Genomic DNA, 24,485 nt, shown 5'->3' with positions numbered 1-24,485 from the left:
ATTAAAGCAGTTTTGGAATGTCAAATAAAAATGGAATCGGCAAAACCCCCCGGATGGTCCGGGAGTCTCCCGGAATCGGCGGGGATCTCCGGGGCTGTTGCTGCTGGCAAAGGCAATCAGCAACAGAGGACCCAACGTTTATAAAGTAAACACAAACATAAGAACATAAGAACATAAGAATTAGGAACAGGAGTAGGCTATCTAGCCCCTCGAGCCTGCTCCGCCATTCAACAAGATCATGGCTGATCTGGCCGTGGACTCAGCTCCACTTACCCACCCGCTCCCTATACCCCTTAATTCCCTTATTGGTTAAAAATCTATCTATCTGTGATTTGAATACATTCAATGAGCTAGCCTCAACTGCTTCCCTGGGCAGAGAATTCCACAGATTCACAACCCTCTGGGAGAAGAAATTCCTTCTCAACGCGGTTTTAAATTGGCTCCCCCGTATTTTGAGGCTGTGCCCCCTAGTTCTAGTCTCCCCGACTAGTGGAAACAACCTCTCTGCCTCTATCTTGTCTATCCCTTTCATTATTTTAAATGTTTCTCTAAGATCACCCCTCATCCTTCTGAACTCCAACGAGTAAAGACCCAGTCTACTCAATCTATCATCATAAGGTAACCCCCTCATCTCTGGAATCAGCCTAGTGAATCGTCTCTGTACCTCCTCCAAAGCTAGTATATCCTTCCTTAAGAAAGGTGACCAAAACTGCACGCAGTACTCCAGGTGCGGCCTCACCAATACCCTGTGCAGTTACAGCAGGACCTCCCTGCTTTTGTACTCCATCCCTCTTGCAATGAAGGCCAACATTCCATTCGCCTTCCTGATTACCTGCTGTACCTGCAAACTAACTTTTTGGGATTCATGCACAAGGACCCCCAGGTCCCTCTGCACCACAGCATGTTGTAATTTCTCCCCATTCAAATAATATTCCCTTTTACTGTTATTTTTCCAAGGTGGATGACCTCACATTTTCCGACATTGTATTCCATCTGCCAAAACTTAGCCCATTCACTTAACCTATCTAAATCTCTTTGCAGCCTCTCTGTGTCCTCTACACAAACCGCTTTCCCACTAATCTTTGTGTCATCTGCAAATTTTGTTACACTACACTCTGTCCCCTCCTCCAGGTCATCTATGTATATTGTAAACAGTTGTGGTCCCAGCACCGATCCCTGTGGCACACCACTAACCACCGATTTTCAACCTGAAAAGGACCCATTTATCCCAACTCTCTGCTTTCTGTTAGCCAGCCAATTCTCTATCCATGCTAATACATTTCCGCTGACTCCGCGTACCTTTATCTTCTGCAGTAACCTTTTGTGTGGCACCTTATCGAATGCCTTTTGGAAATCTAAATACACCACATCCATCGGTACACCTCTATCCACCATGCTCGTTATATCCTCAAAGAATTCCAGTAAATTAGTTGAACATGATTTCCCCTTCATGAATCCATGTTGCGTCTGCTTAGAAACATAGAAACATAGAAAATAGGTGCAGGAGCAGGCCATTCAGCCCTTCTAGCCTGCACCGCCATTCAATGAGTTCATGGTTGATTGCACTATTCTTATCTAGATGTCCTGCTATTTCTTCCTTAATGATAGCTTCAAGCATTTTCCCCACTGCAGATGTTAAACTAACCAGCCTATAGTTACCTGCCTTTTGTCTGACCCCCTTTTTAAACAGAGGCGTTACATTAGCTGCTTTCCAATCCGCTGGTACCTCCCCAGAGTCCAGAGAATTTTGGTAGATTATAACCAATGCATCTGCTATAACTTCTGCCATCTCTTTTAATACCCTGGGATGCATTTCATCAGGACCAGGGAACTTGCCTACCTTGAGTCCCATTAGCCTGTCCAGCACTACCCCCCTAGTGATAGTGATTGTCTCAAGGTCCTCCCTTCCCACATTCCCGTGACCAGCAATTTTTGGCATGGTTTTTGTGTCTTCCACTGTGAAGACCGAAGCAAAATAATTGTTTAAGGTCTCAGCCATTTCCACATTTCCCATTACTAAATCCGCCTTCTCATCTTCTAAAGGACCAACATTTACTTTAGTCACTCTTTTCTTTTTATATATCGGTAAAACCTTTTACTATCTGTTTTTATGTTTTGCGCAAGTTTACTTTCGTAATCTATCTTTCCTTTCTTTATTGTTTTCTTAGTCATACTTTGCTGTCGTTTAAAATTTTCCCAATCTTCTAGTTTCCCACTAACCGTGGCCACCTTATACGCATTGGTTTTTAATTTGATACTCTCCTTTATTTCCTTGGTTATCCACGGCTGGTCATCCCTTCTCTTACCGCCCTCCTTTTTCACTGGAATATATTTTTGTTGCGCACTATGAAAGAGCTCCTTAAAAGTCCTCCACTGTTCCTCAATTGTGCCACCGTTTAGTCCTGGTTTCCAGTCTACTTTAGCCAACTCTGCCCTCATCCCACTGTAGTCCCCTTTGTTTAAGCATAGTACGCTCGTTTGAGACACTACTTCCTCACCCTCAATCTGTATTACAAATTCAACCATACTGTGATCACTCATTCTGAGAGGATCTTTTACTAGGAGATCGTTTATTATTCCTGTCTCATTACACAGGACCAGATCTAAGATAGCTTGCTCCCTTGTAGGTTCTGTAACATACTGTTCTAAGAAACAATCCCGTATGCATTCTATGAATTCCTCCTCAAGGCTACCCCGTGCGATTTGATTTGACCAATCGATATGTAGATTAAAATCCCCCATGATTACTGCCATTCCTTTTTCACATGACTCCATTATTCCCTTGATTATTGTCCGCCCCACCGTGAAGTTATTATTTGGGGGCCTATAAACTACGCCCACCAGTGACTTTTTCCCCTTACTATCTCTAATCTCCACCCACAATGATTCAACATTTTGTTCATTAGAGCCAATATCATCTCTCAGAACTGCCCTGATATCATCCTTTATTAACTGAGCTACCCCAACTCCTTTCCCTTCTTGACTATCCTTCCGAATTGTCAGATACCCCTGTATGTTTAATTTCCAGTCTTGGCCACCCTGCAACCACGTTTCTGTAATGGCCACCAAATCATACCCATTTGTAATGATTTGTGCCGTCAACTCATTTACTTTATTTCGAATGCTGCGTGCGTTTAGGTAGAGTGTTTTAATACTAGCTTTTAAACCATGATTTTTAGTTTTGACCCCTCCTGCAGCCCCTTTATCTTCATACATATTGTCCCTTCCTATCACCTTGTGGTTTACACTGACCCCAGTGCTACTCTGCTCTGCCTCCTGCCTTTTGCATTCTTTCTTGGGGTCCTGTTCATCTGCACTCTCACCCACTCTAACTAGCTCAGAGCCCTCTCCTGGGTTCCAAATACTCCTCGCATTGAGGCACCAAGCTTTCAGGCTTGCCTTTTTATTACACTTTGACCCTTTAGAATTTTGCTGTACATTGGCCCTTTTTGTTTTTTGCCATGGGTTTCTCTGCCCTCCACTTTTACTCATCTCCTTTCTGTCCTTTGCTTCTGTCTCCATTTTGTTTCCCTCTGTCTCCCTGCATTGGTTCCCATCCCCCTGCCATATTAGTTTAACTCCTCCCCAACAGAACTAGCAAACACTCCCCCTAGGACATTGGTTCCGGTCCTGCCCAGGTGCAGACCGTCCGGTTTGTACTGGTCCCACCTCCCCCAGAACCGGTTCCAATGCCCCAGGAATTTGAATCCCTCCCTGCTGCACCACTGCTCAAGCCACGTATTCATCTGCGCTATCCTGCGATTCCTACTCTGACTAGCACGTGGCACTGGTAGCAATCCTGAGATTACTACTTTTGAGGTCCTACTTTTTAATTTAGCTCCTAGCTCCTTAAATTCGTCTTGTAGGACCTCATCCCTTTTTCTTACCTATATCGTTGGTACCAATGTGCACCACGACAACTGGCTGTTCACCCTCCCTTTTCAGAATGTCCTGCACCCGCTCCGAGACATCCTTGACCCTTGCACCAGGGAGGCAACATACCATCCTGGAGTCTCGGTTGCGGCCGCAGAAACGCCAATCTATTCCCCTTACAATCCCCTTACTCATTTTGCAAACTGTCGGCCAATATTACGTGGTCAAATGTCAAGTGATCAAACCTGCAGGAATATGTCCAACCACAATTGGCAATCCGAAACCACATGTTCATATTGCACGGAGTAATATCGACCCACTTGTGTTCTTCCTTATCTCTTCATATTATACCAGGCCCTGGTTCAGCCCTGCGACTTCGACCTCTCAGAAACACAATAGCAGCAATATTATGGGTCCCCATCAGTCCAAATACCCCTCCCAAGTCACACGCCATCCTGACTTGGAAATATATCGCCATTCTTTCATCGTCACTGGGTCAAAATCCTGGAACTCCCTCCCTAACAACACTGTGGGGGTACCTTCATCACATGGACTGCAGCGGTTCAAGAAAACAGCTCACCACCAGCTCCTCAAGGGCAATTAGGGATGGGCAATAAATGCCAGCCTTACCAGCGACGCCCACATCCCAGGAATGAATATTAAAAACATTCAGATCAACTTATTTTTTTTTAAACACATTCTCTTGATGGCTGAATGCACCACATGCTGTAGTACTGAGCCACTGACAGCAGGAAAGTCAGAGGTTCAATTCCTGGTCGGTGCTGAATTCACTGATCTTTGCCAGGGTGGCAGTAGGGACACTGTTGATAGGCGCCTATGGCTTATATAGCGCTGGCTTAATAGAGCTAGGGCACCGGGCCCTGGAACATCGTGTGCCGGCCTGACCTGTGTGAGAACACCACCACAGGTCGGGGCTATAAATAGAGCTGGAGCGCTGGGCCCTGGAACATTGTGGGCAAAGGTGCGGCGAATGAGGGTACGGGGCCCAGAAGAGCCAAGGGCCCAGGGGCAGCACGGGCCCGGCCCACACTGCGATATGTGTGCGAATAGGTCCGTGCAGCAGAGCAGGTCTCCAGTTGTCCTGGTTAATCCTTGCCACTGGACCAAAGCCTAGCTCTGTCAAGCCCGTGTGGTGGCTGATGTGCAACGGCCACCCCACGTTAAAAAAATCCACGCACAGGCATCTTCCACCCTTCAATTGGAGTTCAGGACTGGAACATCGGGTCCTTCATTGCAACATCTGTGAACTCTTGTGGAAGCAAGTCATCCTCGTTCGAGGGACCGCCTATGATGATGGCCTATATACTCCGCAAGATCCTACAAATCCCCTGGGAGGATAGGCACACCAACATCAGTGTCCTCGCCCAGGCCAACATCCCCAGCATTGAAGCACTGACCACACTCGATCAGCTCCGCTGGGCAGGCCACATTGTTCGCATGCCAGACACGAGACTCCCAAAGCAAGCGCTCTGCTCGGAACTTCTTCACGGCAAATGAGCCAAAGGAGGGCAACGGAAAAGTTACAAGGACACCCTCAAAGCCTCCCTGATAAAGTGCAACATCCCCACCGACACCTGGGAGTCCCTGGCCAAAGACCGCCCTAAGTGGAGAAAATGCATCCGGGAAGGCGCTGAGCACCTCGAGTCTCATCGCCGAGAGCATGCAGACATCAAGCGCAGGCAGCGGAAAGCGTGCGGCAAACCAGTCCCACCCTCCCCTTCCCTCAACGACTGTCTGTCCCACCTGTGACAGAGTCTGTGGCTCTCGTAATGGACTGTTCAGCCACCAAAGAACTCACTTCAGGAGTGGAAGCAAGTCTTCCTTGATTCCGAGGGACTGCCGATGATGATGATGATATACGAAGAAAGGCTTTAGGGGTGAGATGATGGTGAGCTCCCAGCAACCATCTAAATGTGGGTAGTCGGAGTCATTGCCTTCAGGACAAGAGGTGAGAAAGAGGCAACAAAATGAAAGAGCTTGATATCAGTTCAGTGTGAGGGATGTATTAGGTGTCAGCCATGGCAGGTAGCACCCCTGCCTTTGAGTTAGAAGATTGTAGGTTCATTGTCCCACTCCAGAGACTCGAGCACATTATCTCGGCTGACTATCTGGCCATTATCACATTGCTATTTGTGGGACCTTATTATGGGCAAATTGGCTGCTGCATTTCCTACATTACAAGTGTGACTACACTTCAAAAGTACTTCATTGACTGTGAAGCGCTTTGGGACATCCTGATATTGTGAAAGGTGCTATCAAAATGGAAGTTTAAAAGTTTTTATTTTATATGCTCTTTTCATCAGCTTGTCACCACTCAGAGCCATTCACTCCTACAAAATATGTGGGTAGGAAGTCCAGCAATTCAAATTCAAATTATCTCAGGGTCGATAACATGATCTAACAGAGAAAAACCGGAGAGGCTGATTGATTTGTCATCTAATCCCAAAGGTGACATGCGGAGTATATAAGCCATCATCATAGGCGGTCCCTCGAACGAGGATGACTTGCTTCCACAAGAGTTCACAGATGTTGCAATGAAGGACCCAATGTTCCAGTCCTGAACTCCAATTGAGGGGATGGAAGATGCCTGTGCGTGGATTTTTTTAACGTGTGGTGGCCGTTGCACATCAGCCACCACACGGGCTTGACAGAGCTAGGTCTTGGTCCAGGGGCAAGGGTTAACCAGGACGACTGGAGACCTGCTCTGCTGCACGGACCTAGTGTGCGCACATATCGCAGTGTGGGCTGGGCCGTGCTGCCCTTGGGCCCTCGGCTCTTCTGGGCCCCGTACCCTCATTCGCCGCACCTTTGCCCACGATGTTCCAGGGCCCAGCTCTCCAGCTCTATTTATAGCCCCGACCTGTGGTGGTGTTCTCACACAGGTCAGGCCGGCACACGATGTTCCAGGGCCCGGCGCCCTAGCTCTATTAAGCCAGCGCTATATAAGCCACAGGCGCCTGTCAACAGTGTCCCTACTACCACCCTGGCAAAGATCAGTGAATTCAGCACCGATCAGGAATTGAACCTCTGACTTTCCTGCTGTCAGTGGCTCAGTACTACAGCATGTGGTGCATTCAGCCATCAAGAGAATGTGTTCAAAAAAAAATAAGTTGATCTGAATGTTTTTAATATTCATTCCTGGGATGTGGGCGTCGCTGGTAAGGCTGGCATTTATTGCCCATCCCTAATTGCCCTTGAGAAGGTGGTGGTGAGCTGCCTTCTTGAACCGCTGCAGTCTGTGTGGTGAAGGTACCCCCACAGTGCTGTTAGGGAGGGAGTTCCAGGATTGTGACCCAGTGACGATGAAAGAACGGCCGATATATTTCCAAGTCAGGTGGAGGTGGTGGTGTTCCCATGCGCCTGCTGCCCTTGTCCTTCTAGGTGGTAGAGGTCGCGGGTTTGGGAGGTGCTGCTGAAGAAGCCTTGGCGAGTTGCTGCAGTGCATCTTGTAGATGGTACACCCTGCAGCCAGGGTGCGCTGGTGGTGGAGGGAGTGAGTGTTGAGGGGGTGGGTAGCGTGCCGATCAAGCGGCCTGCTTCGTCCTGAATGGTGTGATACTGTGCACCATCGCTGATCCAAGTGATTCTTTTTTCTGTCGTTCCTGGGTGGGAATCTACAATGTCGGACCAGGATTGTGCAGGAATGGGTGGGATTTTAAATTGAAAAATTTGGAGAAACGGTGCCAATACCCACGACAGCTAGATGTTACTTAAACATTTGACATCTCTATACTCATGATGGGAAGTTAGCATTCTTGGGCTAATTGCAAGACATTCCATGATCTCAGCGACTCTTGTTCCACTCAGCATTGAATTAGCTCTGTCTGTACTCAGCACAATGACCCCCCTTTTAACCTTACCAAAAATATTTATCCAGCTCTCTTTTTTTTAAACAAAGGTGTTAATTAACGCGCACTATTTGTTGGTGTCAGCTGTGGCTCAGTGGGTAGCACACTCACCTCTGAGTCAGAAGGTTGTGGATTTAAGTTCCAGTCCAGCGACTTGCGGAGTATATAAGGCTCACCACCACCTTCTCAAGGGCAGTTAGGGATGGGCAATAAACGCTGACCTTGCCGGTGACGTCCACATCTTAGGAACGAATAAAACAAATCACCTGAATTGAAGGTTTAAATGTGAGCTGAGTTTACACAGTCCTAATGTAGTTCCGAGTTGACACCGGCCCATAGTGCAAACAGCCAATCTTTCAGGTGAGACTTCAGCCAGGGCTGGAGCAGATATCCCTGGTCTCTCAGCAGCCATCTATCAGACTCTTCAAATACTCTGGGCATTGTGGACTGCTGCATAATGAATGATCCGTGAGTGCTTCCAGCATTGAGTGGCTTAATTATGTTTCTGTGGTGAGGCCCCATCTAAACTTTAATTAAATGGAATCACTTTCTGCTGATGTAAGCTTTGAGGTTGATGTGAGAAGCCCTGATGCCAGCTACAATGCCTTGCACTCTGGAAGCCCAGCCTGGCAAAAGTTGTGTGTCCCATGCAGCTGATGCCTCCTTTCTGTAGGGAAAGCAGTGATGGTGTCCCTCTCAAGTACTGTGTCTGTCACTTATTTGGTGCATCGGTAAATAACTGATGTGCTAACTTGGCAGATGTCCCCTACAGTGGCTTGGAAGGATCCAGCAGGCATAAAAGTTTCATGTAATACATAAGAACAGAAGAATTAGGAGCAGGAGTAGGCCATTCAGCCCCTCAAACCTGCTCCGCCATTCAATAAGATCATGGCTGATCTTCGACCTCAACTCCACTTTCCTGCACTATCCCCATTTCCCTTGATTCCCTTAATATCCAAAAACCTTTCAATCTTTGTCTTGAATATACTCAACAACTGAGCCTCCACAGCCCTCTGGGGGAGAGAATTCCAGAGATTCATCACCATCTGAGTGAAGAAATTTCTCCTCATCTCAGTCCCAAATGGGTGACCCCTTATCCTGAGACTGTGACCCCTGGTTCTAGACTCCCCAGCCAGGGGGAACATTCTCCCTGCATCTACCCTGTCAAGCCCTGTAAGAATTTTGTATGTTTCAATGAGATCAACTCTCATTCTTCTAAACACTAGAGAATATAGGCCTAGGCTGCTCAATGTCTCCTCATCGGATAATCCCCCCATCCTAGGAATCAGTCTGGTGAACCTTCATTGCGTGAATTATATCATTAAGCAGGACATTTGGAAAAGCATAATTCAATCAAGCAGAGTCAGCATGGTTTTATGAAAGGGTAATCATGTCTGACAAATTTGCTGGAGTTCTTTGAGGATGTAACGAGTAGGGTGGATAAGGGGTAACCAGTGGATGTGGTGTATTTGGATTTCCAGAAGGCATTCGATAAGGTGCCACATAAAAGGTTACTTCACAAGATAAAAGTTCACAGGGTTGGGGGTAATATATTAACATGGATAGAGGATTGGTTAACTACCAGAAAACAGAGAGTCGGGATACATGGGTCATTTTCCGGTTGGCAAACAGTAACTAGTGGGGTGCCGCAGGGATCGGTGCTGGGGCCTCAACTATTTACAATCTATATTAATGACTTGGATGAAGGGTCCGAGTGTAATGTAGCCAAGTTTGCTGATGATACAAAGATGGGTGGGAAAGCAAATTGTGAGGAGGACACAAAAAAATCTGCAAAGGGATATAGACAGGCTAAGTGAGTGGGCAAAAATTTAGCAGATGGAATACAATGTGGGAAAATGTGAGGTTATCCACTTTGGCAGAAACAATAGAAAAGCAAATTATAATTTAAATGGAGAAAATTGCAAAGTGTTGCAGTACAGAGGGACCTGGGGGTCCTTGTGCATGAAACACAAAAAGTTAGTATGCAGGTACAGCAAGTAATCAGGAAGGCAAATGGAATGTTGGCCTTTATTACAAGGGGGATGGCGTATAAAAGCAGAGAAGTCCTGCTACAACTGTACAGGGTATTGGTAAGGCCACACCTAGAGTACTGCGTACAGTTTTGGTCTCCGTATTTAAGGAAGGATATACTTGCATTGGAGGCAGTTCAGAGAAGTTTCACTAAGTTGATTCCGGAGATGAGGGGGTTGCCTTATGAAGATAGGTTGAGTAGGTTGGGCCTATACTCATTGGAGTTCAGAAGAATGAGAGGTGATCTTATCGAAATATGTAAGATAATGAGGTGGCTCGACAAAGTGGATGCAGAGAGGATAAGAAATTTACAAACGGAATTGGGGGAAATTGCCCAGTTCTCTCTGCTCTAATCTTTTTGTGTTTTGAAAGACTACGGTTTACGTAACCGTCGGGTTTGGATATTATGCAATATTCTTCGGATCAGTTCGTTGCATAACTATTGTACTACAGACTAGTGTAGTGCACATAGAATTAATGATCACTATAAGATCCTTTAATTTATGCAAACGAATAGTATTCGACTGTTCTTTAACCATTGAAGGTTTATCACACACTTGTGTTTCAATAAGACTTAAACAATTGGGACCGTTTTCTTGAGAACAGGGGAGATTAGGGGGAGATTTGATAGTTTCATATATGAGGGGTTAGGACAGTGGCTTAGGACCAGGGCACAAAACAAGCGCTCTACTCGGAACTCCTACACGGCAAGCGAGCCCCAGGTGGGCAGAAGAAACACCCTCAAAGCCTCCCTGATAAAGTGTAACATCCACAGCATTGAAGCACTGACCACACTTGATCAGCTCCGCTGGACAGGCCACATTGTCCGCATGCCCGACACGAGACTCCCAAAGCGAGCGCTCTCCTCGGAACTCCTTCACGGCAAATGAGCCAAAGCTGGGCAGCGGAAACGTTACAGGGACACCCTCAAAGCCTCCCTGATAAAATGCAACATCCCCACTGACACCTGGGAGTCCCTGGCCAAAGACCGCCCTAAGTGGAGGAAGTGCATCCGGGAGGGCGCTGAGCACCTCGAGTCTCATCGCTGAGAGCATGCAGAAATCAAGCGCAGACAGCGGAAAGAACGTGCGGCAAACCAGTCCCACCCTCCCTTTCCCTCAACGACTATCTGTCCCGCCTGTGACAGAGATTGTAATTCTTGTATTGGACTGTTCAGTCACCTGAGAACTCACTTTTAGAGTGGAAGCAAGTTTTCCTCGACTCCGAGGGACTGCCTATGATGATGACATAGCTATACGATTAAAGGCAAGAGATTTACAGGAAGAGGAAGAAAAATATTTTCACTCAGAAGTAATGATTTGAAGCCACAGATTTAAGGGAACAGAACTAGATGGGAGATGCGGAGAATTTTTTTTACGATGATCTGGAACGCGCTGCCTGAAAGGGCGGTGGAAGCAGATTCAATCATAACTTTCAAAGGAGAATTGGATAAATACTTGAAGGGGAAAGAAGTGCATTGGATTGCTCTCTCAAAGAACTGGCACAGCCACGATGGGCTGAATGGCCTCGTTCTGTGCTGCACAATGCTGTGTCAACATTTTTGGATAGAGTGTCAGCTATGGCTCAGTGGGTAGCACACTTGCCTCTGAGTCAGAAGGTTGTGGGTTCAAATCCCCCTCCAAAGACTTGAGCACATAAATCTAGGCTGACACTCCCAGTGCAGTGCTGAGGGAGTGCTGCATCGTCAGAGGCCCCTGCCTTCCTCGGGTGGATGTAAAAGATCCCATGGCACTATTTTGAAGAAGAGCAGGGGAGTTATCCCTGGTGTCCTGGGGCCAATATTTATCCCTCTATCAACATAACAAAAAACAGATTATCTGGTCGTTATCACATTGCTGTTTGTGGGAGCTTGCTGTGCGCAACTTAGCTGCCACGTTTCCCACATTACAACAGTGACTGCACTTCAAAAGTACTTGGTTGGCTGTAAAGCGCTTTGAGAAGTCCGGTGGTCGTGAAAGGCACTATGTGAATCCAAGTCTTTCTTTTTATAGGTTAGCGAGGTGGTTGAAGGAAAGAGGATAAAGGGATATGGGAACAGAACGAGAACATGGGATTAGGACACTGCTCGTCAATGTTCCCTTTAAGTTGCGCGGCCCTGCGGTAATCTGCAGATCCCGCGCAGGTCACTCAACGCTGTTATAATGGGAAAAAAGTGCACACGCGCTAATTTGAATGGGCTGCGCTGCCCCTTAAAGGGGCCGCGCACCCAAAAAAAAATGAGCGGGACTATTGCTGCTCGTGTGAAGGATAAACAACATGGCGGACTGGTTGGGCAGCACCGCCTGTTTTTATGCAATAAGCACACAAACTAATAAGGATAAAATCCGAGTGTTAAAGTGGGCATTTCTGTTCTCTTGCTCGAGAATCTCGAGGCATCTGCAGGCTTATTAACCCTGTCTTCCTCCTTTAAATATCGGTTTCCCATTCTGCAGTGCTATTCAGTAACATAGAGTTCACTTGTTTACAGGATCAGGGACTTTCATCATATTGACCCACCTGAGTTCCAGGTGGAATGGCACCAGTTACCTCAGTCAGCAAATACAGAGTGCGTTGGTAACCTTGTGGGGCTTGAACCGATTCCGAAGCTAAACCTGAGCTAAACTCCTGCATGCTTAATTTTGATTGCAACCTATGGCGTTGAATCTTCAGAAACTGGGGGGGCCGAGATTGCCCACCGCTGGAAATGCGGCACATGCACCCCGTTTCTAGTGATTTTACCGGCGTGGTGGATGCGGTGGCCTCTTGAGCGAAATTCCGCTCTTTGGCTTTTTTTCCCGGCGGACCGGAAGTCGGTCAGAATGGGGGCGGTGAGCACACTAGAGGGGTGGGAGTTGGGGGCGGGTGGACTGTCCGCTGCTGTCAGTCATCAGCATAGCACTGATGACATCATCACAGCGCTGTGTCACCTCGGCTCTCCCCTTCACTTAAAGGGGAGAGCCCGCGCGATTTTTAAAGTTCGGCCCACTGGGCCACCAGGGAGGGTTTCGGCCGGGCCAGTGGCCTGGCACCCAAGAGGGGATGTCAGGCTGCCCGTTGGCGGCCCGGCCGAACCCAGGGGCATAATCGTCGGGCCGACCTGGCAGTAGGCCGACAAAAAAAAAAACATGGCGGCAGCGGCAGTGCGCCCTCCCCTTTAATGGGAGCCGCACCGCCATTTTAAAAGGCCACAGCCTCACTGGACCGTCTCAAAAAAGCAGCTTTTGACACCGCCCGGCGGGAGGAAGAATTTCTCTGTGGAATTTCGGGGGGAACATCGGCGGTGTTGGCAGCAGCGGAACAGTGGGGGGGTGGGGGGAAAGTGGGTCACCGCCGGGATACCACAGGAGCGGAATTTTGATAATGACGGCCAATCCATGAAAAATCGGCGGCCATTCCACTCCAGTGTGGCCGCTGATTTCCGGTGGCGACAGGCCTGAAGGGAAGAGGCAATTTTGGCCCCAGGATCTGACAATCACTCTTTAAAAACAGATTTCAAAAGTCAGTGGTTTATCTTTGCGTGAAATTTTCTTTCTTAGCCATTTTCTCACCTTCACTTATTCATGCGCTGGTGCTGGATAAGTTGGCAGATGAGTGAACTGCTCCCGGGCTTCTGCCGGTGTTGGTCTGAAATCAGCTGCCAGGAGGTGAATGAGTGGCCTGCGGGTAGTGGCCATTGCCCGATCACCTGCTTCCCATGCTGGCATGACCGGGACTGGTAACTCAGCAGGGGGAGGGTTATGGGCACGAATCTGCATTCTATCAGTTTGTGGGAGAGTGCATTCGTACGTCAATGCACGGGCCCGCCCGTATTATTCGTTTTGTTTTGGAAAAGAACAGTTTTAAATTGTTCTGGTGCAAAACTTTTCCGCTTGGCACCAGCACTGGAGCTGTGGTCAGAGAGTGCCTGGTTATTTTTGAATATTAAGGGAATCAGGGGACAGTGCAGGAAAGTGGAGTTGAGGTCGAAGATCAGCCATGATCGTATTGAATGGCGGAGCAGGCTCGAGGGGCCATATGGCCTACTCCTGCTCCTATTTTTTATGTTATGCTCTTATTAGCACCAAGATATACAGAGCGTTGTGCACATCAAGCAGTTACGCAATGGCTTGATCGCGAGTAGCTAAACTGTAAAGACAACGGAAGTGAAATGTCTGAGAGAGTATTAAGCCTTTTTTCAATTCCAGACTCAGCCTGTTTCTGTTCCTGAGAGTGTTGAAGGAAGGCCGGGACAGACGTTTTGATCAAGTTCGCACCAGCCCAAAACTTTTTTTTGTGTACTGGACTATCCAAGGTGAGCCTCCAGGGATGTTTTGGGTTATCTGTTTTATTGAGTGTACATTTTCCCCATTCGCTTGTGTTTGAATTCCCTTCCTTTGGCTGAGAGGATGGGCAGCAGTGGGTCTTGCAGTCAGCCACCAGAGGGAAGCAAGCCGTGGGCCCTTTTCTCCCAGGTGTTCAGGGGTGGGGTGGGGTGGGGGGCGGGGGAGGAGGGGTGCAGGTACTGTAGACTCCACACACCACGGTTCAGATCAGGAATTCAGCACAAACTTAATTGTACTTATTTAAGAGTGGGGTTTCAGTTCATTTCATTATGCGGAATGCCTTGATGTTCAAATCAAAGCGACTCACTCCAGGGGGAATGGGAAAGGCTTGGTTTTTAGAAACATTACATTTCTTACATTGGTGACCCACCATCCAGTCAGTGCTCCATCGTTCCAGGGCTCGACAGCTCTGCATTAACTTCCAGACCAGACTAAAGTCGCAACTCCCATTTTAAGAAAAGTGACCCAAGAACCTACAGTAAAATAAATTTGACAAATATACATAAGAACATAAGAAATAGGAGGAGTAGGCCATTCGGCCCCTCGAGCCTGCTCTGCCATTCAATAAGATCGTGGCTGATCTTCGACCTTAACTCCACTTTCCTGAATATCCCCCATATCCCTTGATTCCCTTAATATCCAAAAATCTATGGATCTCTGTCTTGAATATACTCAACGACTGAGCCTCCATTGCCCTCTGGGGTAGAGAATTCCAAAGATTCACCACCCAATGGGCCCAAGTTTCGGGCCGCGCCTAGAACGGCGCAGCCCCGACCTGGACGCCCGTTTTTCGCGCCATAAAGTGCGCCTAAAAAAAACTTACAGATTCTCCGGCTCCCTGCTGGTCCTCTGGCCCTCGGTGCAGCACAGCACGAGCTGTGGGGGGCGGAGCCAGGTCCCTGCGCTGAAAACAGTGCCGGGACCTCTGCATATGCGCGCTACAGTGGGCGCGCATGTGCAGTAGCTCCAGGCGCCCAAAACTGTGTGGGAGGGGCCCGAAGCACGCAGCCCCTAGCCCTGGCCGAATGGCCTCACTGGGGCTACGTGGATAAGGCTGCCTCCCACGCCCAGCTCCTGCTTCCTCCCGACCCGACTCATCTCTCGCTTCCCCCCCCCCCCCTGCCCCCAGACCGGACCCGACCCCGACACCGACCCGACCTCCCTCCCACCACCCCCCCCCCCGACCCGACATGCGCTCCCGACCCGACCCCCCCGCTGCACACCCGGACCGGACCCGACCCAACCTGACCTCCCTCTGCCCCGACCCGAACCAAACCGACCCGCCCGCCCTCCTCCCTACCCGAACCAACCCGACCCCCCCTTTCCCCCCTTCCCCCTTCCCCCCCTCCCCCCCTTTCCCTTCCCCTTCCCCCCTTCTCCTTTCCCCCCTCCCCCCCTTTCCCTTCCCCCCCTTCTCCTTCCCCCCCTTCTCCTTTCCCCCCTTCTCCTTTCCCCCCTTCTCCTTTTCCCTCCCTTCTCCTTCCCCACCCTTCCCCTCTGCCTCCCTTCCCTCCCCCTGCCCCCCTCTCTCCCTCCCCTCACTGTTAGAAACACAGACACTGACAGACAGAGAGTGAGAGACACACACAGATAGACAGACAGAGAGATAGAGACACTGACAGAGACACACTGGGGGGGCCATCCAGCACGCTGTTGGAGGACTCCCGGTGCTGCAGTCGGTAAGTAGAAAATGTTTTATTGATTGATTTAAAAAAAAAAAAATTTCTTGTTAATTTTTTTTGATTGATTTATTGGTTGATTTATTGATGTTTTCATAATTTATTATTGATGCTGGCTCTTTATTTGTAAAACTGAAGTGTTTAATGTTTGTAAACTTCCCTTTAAACCCCCCCCCATTCCCTATGCCTGATTTGTAACCTACGCCTGATTTTCTAAAGTGTAGACAAGGTTTTTTCGAGCGTACAAAAATCTTCACTTACTCCATTCTAAGTTAGTTTGGAGTAAGTTTTCACTGCCGAAACTTTGAAAATAGGCGTGAGTGGCCGGACACGCCCCCTTTTGAAAAAGAAATTCTGTTCCAAAGTGAAACTGTTCGAACTGACTAGAACTGGAGCAAACTAAATGCCGAGAATTTGAATTTCTAAGATACTCCGTTCTACACCAGTTGCTCCAAAAAATCAGGAGCAACTGAGGCCGAAACTTGGGCCCTCTGAGTGAAGAAATTCCTCCTCATCTCAGTCCTAAATGGCCGACCCCTTATTCTGAGTTGACCATTTGACGAGGACTGTGATCAAGTACCCATAGATTTTTCTTCCTCTCTAAGTACTAGCAACAGCAGATCCCCTGGTACTATTTCAAGGAGAGTTGGGCATTCGAATTTCCTGGCCAACTGTTATATGCCTGGGTGGTGGAATCTGAGTTTATCCAGTAAGTAGCAGAGCAGGAGTTTTGTCGGGACCAAAATCTATTTAGTCAAGATAGTCTATACTGAGGAGGACTGCAACAAATTACAAGAAGACATTAATAAACTTGCAGAATGGATATGTAATTGGCAAATGAATTTTAACACAGATAAAAGTGAGGTATTACATTTTGGTAAGAAAAATAAGGAGCCCACATATTACTTGGAAAAATAAGAATCGAAATGGAGTAGAGGAACAAAGGGATCTCGGAGTACAGACACACAAATCACTAAAAGTAGCGATACAGGTTAACAAGTCCATAAAAAAGCAAACCAAGAACTAGGGTTTATTTCCAGAGGTATAGAATTAAAAAGTAGTTATGCAAAACCTGCATCGAACCTTGGTTAGAGCACTGAGTACAGTTCTGTTTGCCATATGAAAGGATATTGAGGCACTGGAGAGGGTGCAAAAAAGATTTACAAGGATAGCAGAAATGCAAGGGTATATCTAATAGGAAAGGATGAACAGGCTGGGTCTCTTTTCTCTTGAAAAGAGAAGGCTGAGGGGTGACCAATGTTTTTACTTGTGGGGAAGAGCATAACTAGAGGCCATCAATATAAGATAGTCACCAAGAAATCCAATGGGGAATTCAGAAGAAACTTCTTAACCCAGAGAGTGGTGAGAATGTGGAACTCGCTACCACAGGGAGTGGTTGAAGCGAATAGTATCGATGCATTTAAGGGGAGACTGGACAAGCATATGAGGGAGAAGGTGTTACGCTCATAATAAAGAATGGAAACTGAGTACTGTGTACAATGAGCAAGTGTGACCTTAGCTCCTTTAATGCGACTCCAGAGTGCAGATACCTCGTGGGTGACCTGCTTATATACTGTGCTCCCAAGGGATGCTGGGATCCCTTGGGACTCCAACAGGTAGGCCCTCTGGTGGTAGTGTAATACAGGTTGCAAGGGGTTAAATACTTAACATCACTCCCCCGTGAATAGTACACTTATTTACAGGGTGAGACGATCTGGGGCTTTTCGCTCCCTAGTCGATCGTCTCAGTACAAATGTGGGTGTGGGTGAGTTAGTTAGTTCTTCATTGGGCTGTTGGGCAGCCGGCCTTGCTGGGCTGCTGGGGATGGTGAGTTCGGCTTCGTGGTCAACCATGATGTCGGTTGCCACTTGTGTGTGTGTTGGAGGGTCAAAGTTGGTGGTGTCTTCTTCGGGTTGTTCGTAGCTGTTGGTGAACCGCAATTTGATTTGGTCCAAATGTTTTCTGTACGTTTGTCCATTAGCCAATTTGACCTGAAACACCCTACTCCTCTCTTTGGCTGTGACCGTGCCAGCGAGCCATTTGACACTATGTCCATAATTGAGCGCAAACACAGGATCATTGATCTCAATATCGTGTGACAAATTTGTGCGGTCATGGTACACACTTTGTTGATGCCGCTTACCCTCCACGTGATCATGGAGATCAGGGTGGATAAGAGAGAGCCTTGTTTTTAGCGCCCTTTTCATGAGCAGCTCAGCTGGGAGAACCCCGGTGAGTGAGTGGCGTCTGGTACAGTAGCTGAGCAGCACTCGGGACAGCCGGGTCTGCAGGGAGCCTTCCGACACATGTTTCAAGTTTTGCTTGATGGTCTGAACTGCCCGTTCTGCCTGGCCGTTGGATGCGGGCTTGAACGGGGCAGATATGACGTGTTTGATCCCATTGCGGGTCATGAATTCCTTGAAGTCAGCACTGATGAAACACGGCCCATTGTCGCTGACCAGGACATCAGGCAAGCCGTGTGTGGCAAACATGGCTCGTAGGCTTTCAATAGTGGCCGTGGACATGCTTACAGACATTATCGCACATTCAATCCATTTTGAGTAAGCGTCCATGACAACCAAAAACATTTTGTCTAGAAAACGTCCGCATAGTCCACGTGGATCCTCGACCACGGGTTTGGAGGGCCACGACCACAAACTTAGCGGTGCCTCTCTGGGTGCATTGCTCAGCTGAGAGCAAGTGTTGCACTGGTGCACACATGACTCTAAATCTGAGTCGATGCCGGGCCACCACACATGGGATCTGGCTATGGCTTTCATCATTACGATGCCGGGGTGGGTGCTGTGCAGTTCACCAATGAACGTATCTCTGCCTTTCTTGGGCAAGACCACGCGATTGTTCCACAACAGACAGTCCGCCTGCAGGGACAACTCGTCTTTGCGCCTGTGGAACGGCTTAATCGCCTCCTGCATCTCCGCTGGGACACTGGACCAGCTCCCATGGAGGACACAGTTTTTTACCAAGGACAGTAAAGGATCCTGGTTGGTCCAGGTCCTGATCTGGTGGGCCGTAACGGGGGACTTTTCGTTCTCGAATGGCTCCATGACCATGAGCAAGTCCGCTGGCTGTGCCATTTCCACCCCGGTGGTGGGCAATGGCAGCCGACTGAGAGCATCTGCGCAGTTCTCTGTGCCCGGTCTGTGGCGGATTACATAGTTGTATGCCGACAGCGTGAGCGCCCATCTTTGGATGCGGGCAGAGTCATTGGTTTTAATCCTTTTGCTCTCAGAGAACAGCGATATGTGCGGCTTGTGGTCAGTTTCAAGCTCAAACTTGAGGCCAAATAAGTACTGGTGCATTTTTTTTACCCTGTAAACGCACGCCAGAGCCTCTTTTTCAATTATGCTGTAGGCCCTTTCAGCCTTGGACAAACTCCTGGACGCATACGCGACCGGTTGCAAAATCCCCGATTCGTTAGCCTGTTGTAACACACACCCGACCCCGTATGACAACGCATCGCAAGCTAACACTAATCTTTTACAAGGGTTATACAGGACAAGCAGTTTGTTTGAACACAACAGGTTTGTGGCTTTCTTAAAGGCAGCCTCTTGTGAATTCCCCCATACCCAGTCGTCTCCCTGGCGCAGTAGCACATGTAGGGGTTCTAGCAGGGTGCTTAACCCAGGTAGGAAATTACTGAAATAGTTAAGGATTCCCAGGAACGACCGCAGCTCCGTCATGTTCTGTGGTCCAGGCACGTTCTTGATGGCCTCCGTCTTGGTGTCGGTGGGTCTGATGCCGTCTACTGTGATTCTTCTTCCCAAGAACTTGACCTCCTGTGCCAGGAAAACACACTGCGAGCGTTTCAACCTGAGCCCCACGCGATCCAACCGACTAAGAACCTCTTCCAGATTCTTCAACTGTTCCATGGTGTCCCGACCTGTAACCAGTATGTCGTCCTGGAAAACCACGGTGCAAGGAACCGACTTTAGCAGGCTCTCCATGTTCCGTTGGAAGATTGCCGCGGCCGACCGAATCCCGAACAGGCACCGGTTATAGATAAACAGACCTTTGTGCGTGTTGATGCAGGTGAGGCCTTTCGAAGACTCCTCCAGCTCCTGCGTCATGTAGGCCGAGGTCAGGTCCAGCTTGGTGAACGTCTTCCCTCCAGCCAGGGTCGCAAATAGGTCATCTGCCTTGGGTAGCGGGTACTGGTCCTGCAGCGAAAAACGGTTAATCATTACTTTATAGTCCCCACAAATACTGACTGTGCTGTCCTCTTTAAGTACCGGGACAATCGGACTGGCCCACTCGTTGAATTCCACCGGCGCGATGATGCCTTCTCGCTGCAGCTGTCCAGCTCAATTTCCACTTTCTCACGCATCGTATACGGTACCGCCCGTGCCTTGTGGTGGATGGGTCGCGTACTGGGAGCCAAGTGGATCTGCACTTTCACCCCCGAGAAGCTTCCAATGTCTGGCTCGAACAATGATGGAAACTTGCTCAGATCCTGGGCACATGAGGTGTCGTCGACGGACGAGAGCGCTCGGATGTCGTCCCAGTTCCAGCGGATTTTACCCAGCCAGCTTCTGCCAAACAATGTAAAGCAATCCTCTGGCACAATCCACAGCGGGAGTTCATGTACTGCTCCATCATAGGAGACTTTGACTTCTGCACTGCCAATTACAGGGATTAGTTCCTTGGTGTAAGTCCTTAGTTTGATGTGAATGAGGCTGAGCTTGGGCCTGTGTACCTTTTTGCCCCACAGCCTGACGAGGGCCTTTTTACTCATTATGGACTGACCTGCATCCGTGTCCAGTTCCATAGACACTGGAATACCGTTCAGTTCAACTTTCAACATTATTGGTGGACATTTCGTGGTGAATGTGTGTACCCCGTACACTTCTGCCTCCTCAGTACGAGTCTCCAATTCAGTCTGATCCACAGTGGATCGATCTTCCTCTGCAACGTGGTGGTTTGCAGGGTTTGCAGCTCGCCTGCACACTCACTGGAGGTGTCCCATTGTTATGCAACCATTGCACGCATAGTGCTTGAAGCGGCATTGATGGGGCCGATGATCACCTCCACAGCACCAACAAGGTGTTAACTGCCTCGCGTTAACGATTGATGACGGACTCTGGGTCATCTGAGGTCGGGCAGCAGCAGTCGGTGTGTACGTTCTGCCATGTGTATTTCTGCTCGAGACCGACATTACTTTGTTCACAGTACTGGCCGAAACCTCTTTACTCTGTGAAATCTGTTTGGTGTTGTCTCTGGTGGACATAAATGCCTGGGCTATCGTTATGGCTTTACTTAGACTCGGAGTTTCTATAGTCAACAGTTTGCGAAAGATTGTCTCATGGCCAATGCCCAGTACAAAAAAGCCTCTGAGCATTTGTTCTAGGAATCCCTCAAATTCACAATGTCCTGCGAGGCGCCTTAGTTCGGCGACATAGCTCGCCACTTCCTGGCCTTCCGATCGTTGACACGTGCAGAACTGATATCTCGCCATCAAAATGCTTCCCTTAGGATTTCGGTGCTCCCGGACCAGCGTACACAATTCTTCGTAGGATTTCTCTGTTGGTTTTGCCTGAACTAGGAGATTCTTTGAGGCCATAGGTTGTTGCCCCATAGACACTAAGGAGGATCGCCTTTCGTTTTGCAGCGTTCTCGTCCCCTTCCAGCTCGTTGGCCACGAAGTATTGGTCGAGTCTCTCCACGAAGGCTTCCCAATTGCCCCCTTCTGAGAACTTATCCAGGATACCAACTGTTCTTTGCATTTTCGCGCGGTTGTTCGTTACCTCGTCGCCAACTGTTACGCTCATAATAAAGGATGGAAACTGAGTACTGTGTGCAATGAGAAAGTGTGACCGTAGCTCCTTTAATGCGACTCCAGAGTGCAGGTACCTCGTGGGTGGCCTGCTTATATACCGTGCTCCCAAGGGATGCTGGGATCCCTTGGGACTCCAACAGGTAGGCCCTCTGGTGATAGTGTAGTACAGGTTACAAGGGATTAAATACTTAACAGAAGGGAATAGAGGGTTGTACTGATAGATTTAGATGAGGAAAGATGGGAGGAGGCTCGAGGCTCGAGTGGAGCACAAACGCCGGCATGGACTGGTTGGGCCGAATGGCCTGTTTCTGTGCCGTATATCCGATGTAAGTTTTAATTTTTGCTTTCTAGGTGTATGGATCTTCGTAACACTCCTTCTAACACTAATTCTAAACACTCAGGCAAAGGACCAGCCTTTGTGTATCAGAGACTATATTGGATGGACAATCTGGGCTTTGCTATTGAAGCAGTTGTAGACCAGCAGAAATGGAATTTCAAAAGTAATGCTGATAATTTTGCAAGTGATCTTGTACCGTACTTTTAATCCCCCACTATCTTTTTTCCCCTGGGTTGCTGGGAGAGAGGGTACATAGTGACGTCATTTACAATCTCCAGGATACTTGTATTGCTGGTTGAAGAAAAATATTGCAGAAACTCCCTGCATCTATACAAGTCTTTCCTAGGACACACCTTTAGCTACTGTAGGAACCGCTCCGGTCTCCTCACGATCGTGATGTCATACACAGGACACCAAGGCCCGGAATTTGCCGCTGACCTCGAGAAGCTGCCCACAAAGATCTCGCGATCTCTCTCGACCTTTGTTTGAATCTGGCACCAAAGCAAACGAATCTCCAGCGTCCAGCAATAGTGATGTCATCAAGCTGGCTAAGCAGCCAATCACATTGAAGAATTCTCTCAGACAGCAAACCAGGAAGTAAAATGCACAGATTCTAACGTTTTATAAATTTTACAGAGTGAAATAAAGATGGGGACATACACATAGGATTATGGTAGCAGCTGAAATATAAATAAACTTAAAATAATATATATTTAAAAACATAGGTAATTCTTAATCATATTAATGGAAACATTTGACATTGCACCAATATAACATTCGTTTTTCAGGGCCAGAATGGTTGTTCAGCAGTCAATTTACCATTTAAAAATCCAGTTACACCTCTTTCAACAACGGGGGCGGGGGTTCAATAGCGTATTCGAGCGTAATAGGGGAAGTTTTCATCTTTCAATGTGATTTCAACTGATTGCCGGCTATGGGGAGTCCCACAGTGCAGCTTGTGTTGGAGCAGTGACTGACTGACCGCAACTTCAGGATTTCCGTGTTTATCTGCACATGCGCTAAATAGTGGAGCTGTGGTCAGTTTCAGAGAGGTAATGACGTCGAGCGCTGACAGTTTCACCGTCATTACCACCACAAAATCTGTGCCATAATTTCCCGGAAATGAACTACAAATGTCAACAAACCTACCGTAATGACTGTCCACTCTGTACTCGTCATCATCATCATAGGCAATCCCTCGGAATCGAGGAAGACTTGCTTCCACTCTAAAAATGAGTCCTTAGGTGGTTGAACAGTTCAATACGAGAACCACAGTCCCTGTCACAGGTGGGACAGATAGTCGTTGAGAGTAAGGGTGGGTGGGACTGGTTTGCCGCACGCTCTTTCCGCTGCCTGCGCTTGATTTCTGCATGCTCTCAGCGACGAGACTCGAGGTGCTCAGCGCCCTCCCGGATGCACTTCCTCCACTTAGGGCGGTCTTTGGCCAGGGACTCCCAGGTGTCGGTGGGGATGTTGCACTTTAGCAGGGAGGCTTTGAGGGTGCCCTTGTAACGTTTCCTCTGCCCACCTTTGGCTCGTTTGCTGTGGACGAGTTCCGAGTAGAGCGCTTGCTTTGGGAGTCTCGTGTCTGGCATGCGGACAATGTGGCCTGCCTAGCGGAGCTGATCAAGTGTGGTCAGTGCTTCAATGTATTAGTCATATTGGAGTACTAGTCATATTGGAGTATTAAATAGTTAGTTAGTTTCAGTGCTGCTAGTTGGGTTGCTTTCGAAAAGTGCCTAATCGTAATGGTAAAAATTGCAGCAGAGATGTTTGGTTTCATTAGCCTAATGCCAGGGTTCTCATCATAAGTTGTCTTACAGGACAAGGTAGCATTAAGGTCTTTGCAAATAAAATTAGTTATCATTAACTGCATGACGTTTTGGGTCAGTGGGGCAGGGGCTAATGGAGAAGACAAACAAGACAGGTTCTTGCAAAGATTTCACGTTGCCATTTTCTTTTATCAGGGCAAATTCATTCGACATGGACTCTGGGTTTACAGCTGTCACCCAAACTACCTGCAAGAAATGCTTCAGTGGACTGGCCTGTTCATCTCTGCTTCGACTGTCATGAAGGGAGTGGAGTACAGCAGTGTGCTCTCCCTAGTGTTTCTGTGGTTCTTGCTTACCCACGCAAGTGGAATTCCGATACTAGAAAAGCAAGCAATGACGAAGTGGGGATAGGATCCTGCTTACCTTGAATACATCAGGAACACTCCGGCCCTATGGCCATTTAAACTTTAATGCGAGTTTCCTTCTCTTTCCCCGCCCTCCATATTCAGTAAGAAAGGGGTAGATTTTCACGTCGGACTGGAGGTCGAGGGGGTTTCTTGTATTTCACAAACAAGCTGCCATTTTTCTTTTAAAGCAGATCTGTTCCAGGTACCCCAATCATTCAGCTGCCGACTCAAATACCTTACTTGAAACTCTGACACGGTGACATTTTATTTTGCAACCCTGGTGTGAGGAGCGACGCTTTGGAACAAAGAAAGTTACTTGATTTGAAGTTAGTAGTTTTCAGTGTGAGCTACCCAAAGGAAAAACTTCCAATTGTCAATACCATACACAGTATGTCAGCCAC

General features: G+C 48.2%; 1 protein-coding gene across 1 annotated transcript; it reads left to right on the top strand.

The window, feature by feature from the left end:
* The first annotated feature begins 30 nt into the window (after positions 1-30).
* LOC139240881 (uncharacterized) lies at positions 31-24,148 on the top strand. The gene is given in 6 exon segments (XM_070869387.1): positions 31-112; positions 12,262-12,365; positions 13,956-14,064; positions 21,920-22,018; positions 22,021-22,085; positions 23,873-24,148. Coding segments are annotated over 6 exon segments (735 nt in total).
* The last annotated feature ends 337 nt before the right edge of the window (positions 24,149-24,485 follow it).

This window comes from Pristiophorus japonicus, chromosome X (assembly GCF_044704955.1).
Source record: "Pristiophorus japonicus isolate sPriJap1 chromosome X, sPriJap1.hap1, whole genome shotgun sequence".
Lineage (NCBI taxonomy): Eukaryota > Metazoa > Chordata > Chondrichthyes > Pristiophoridae > Pristiophorus > Pristiophorus japonicus.
The sequence above is the reverse complement of the archived record's forward strand: the minus strand, read 5'-3'. Positions and strand labels throughout refer to the sequence as shown.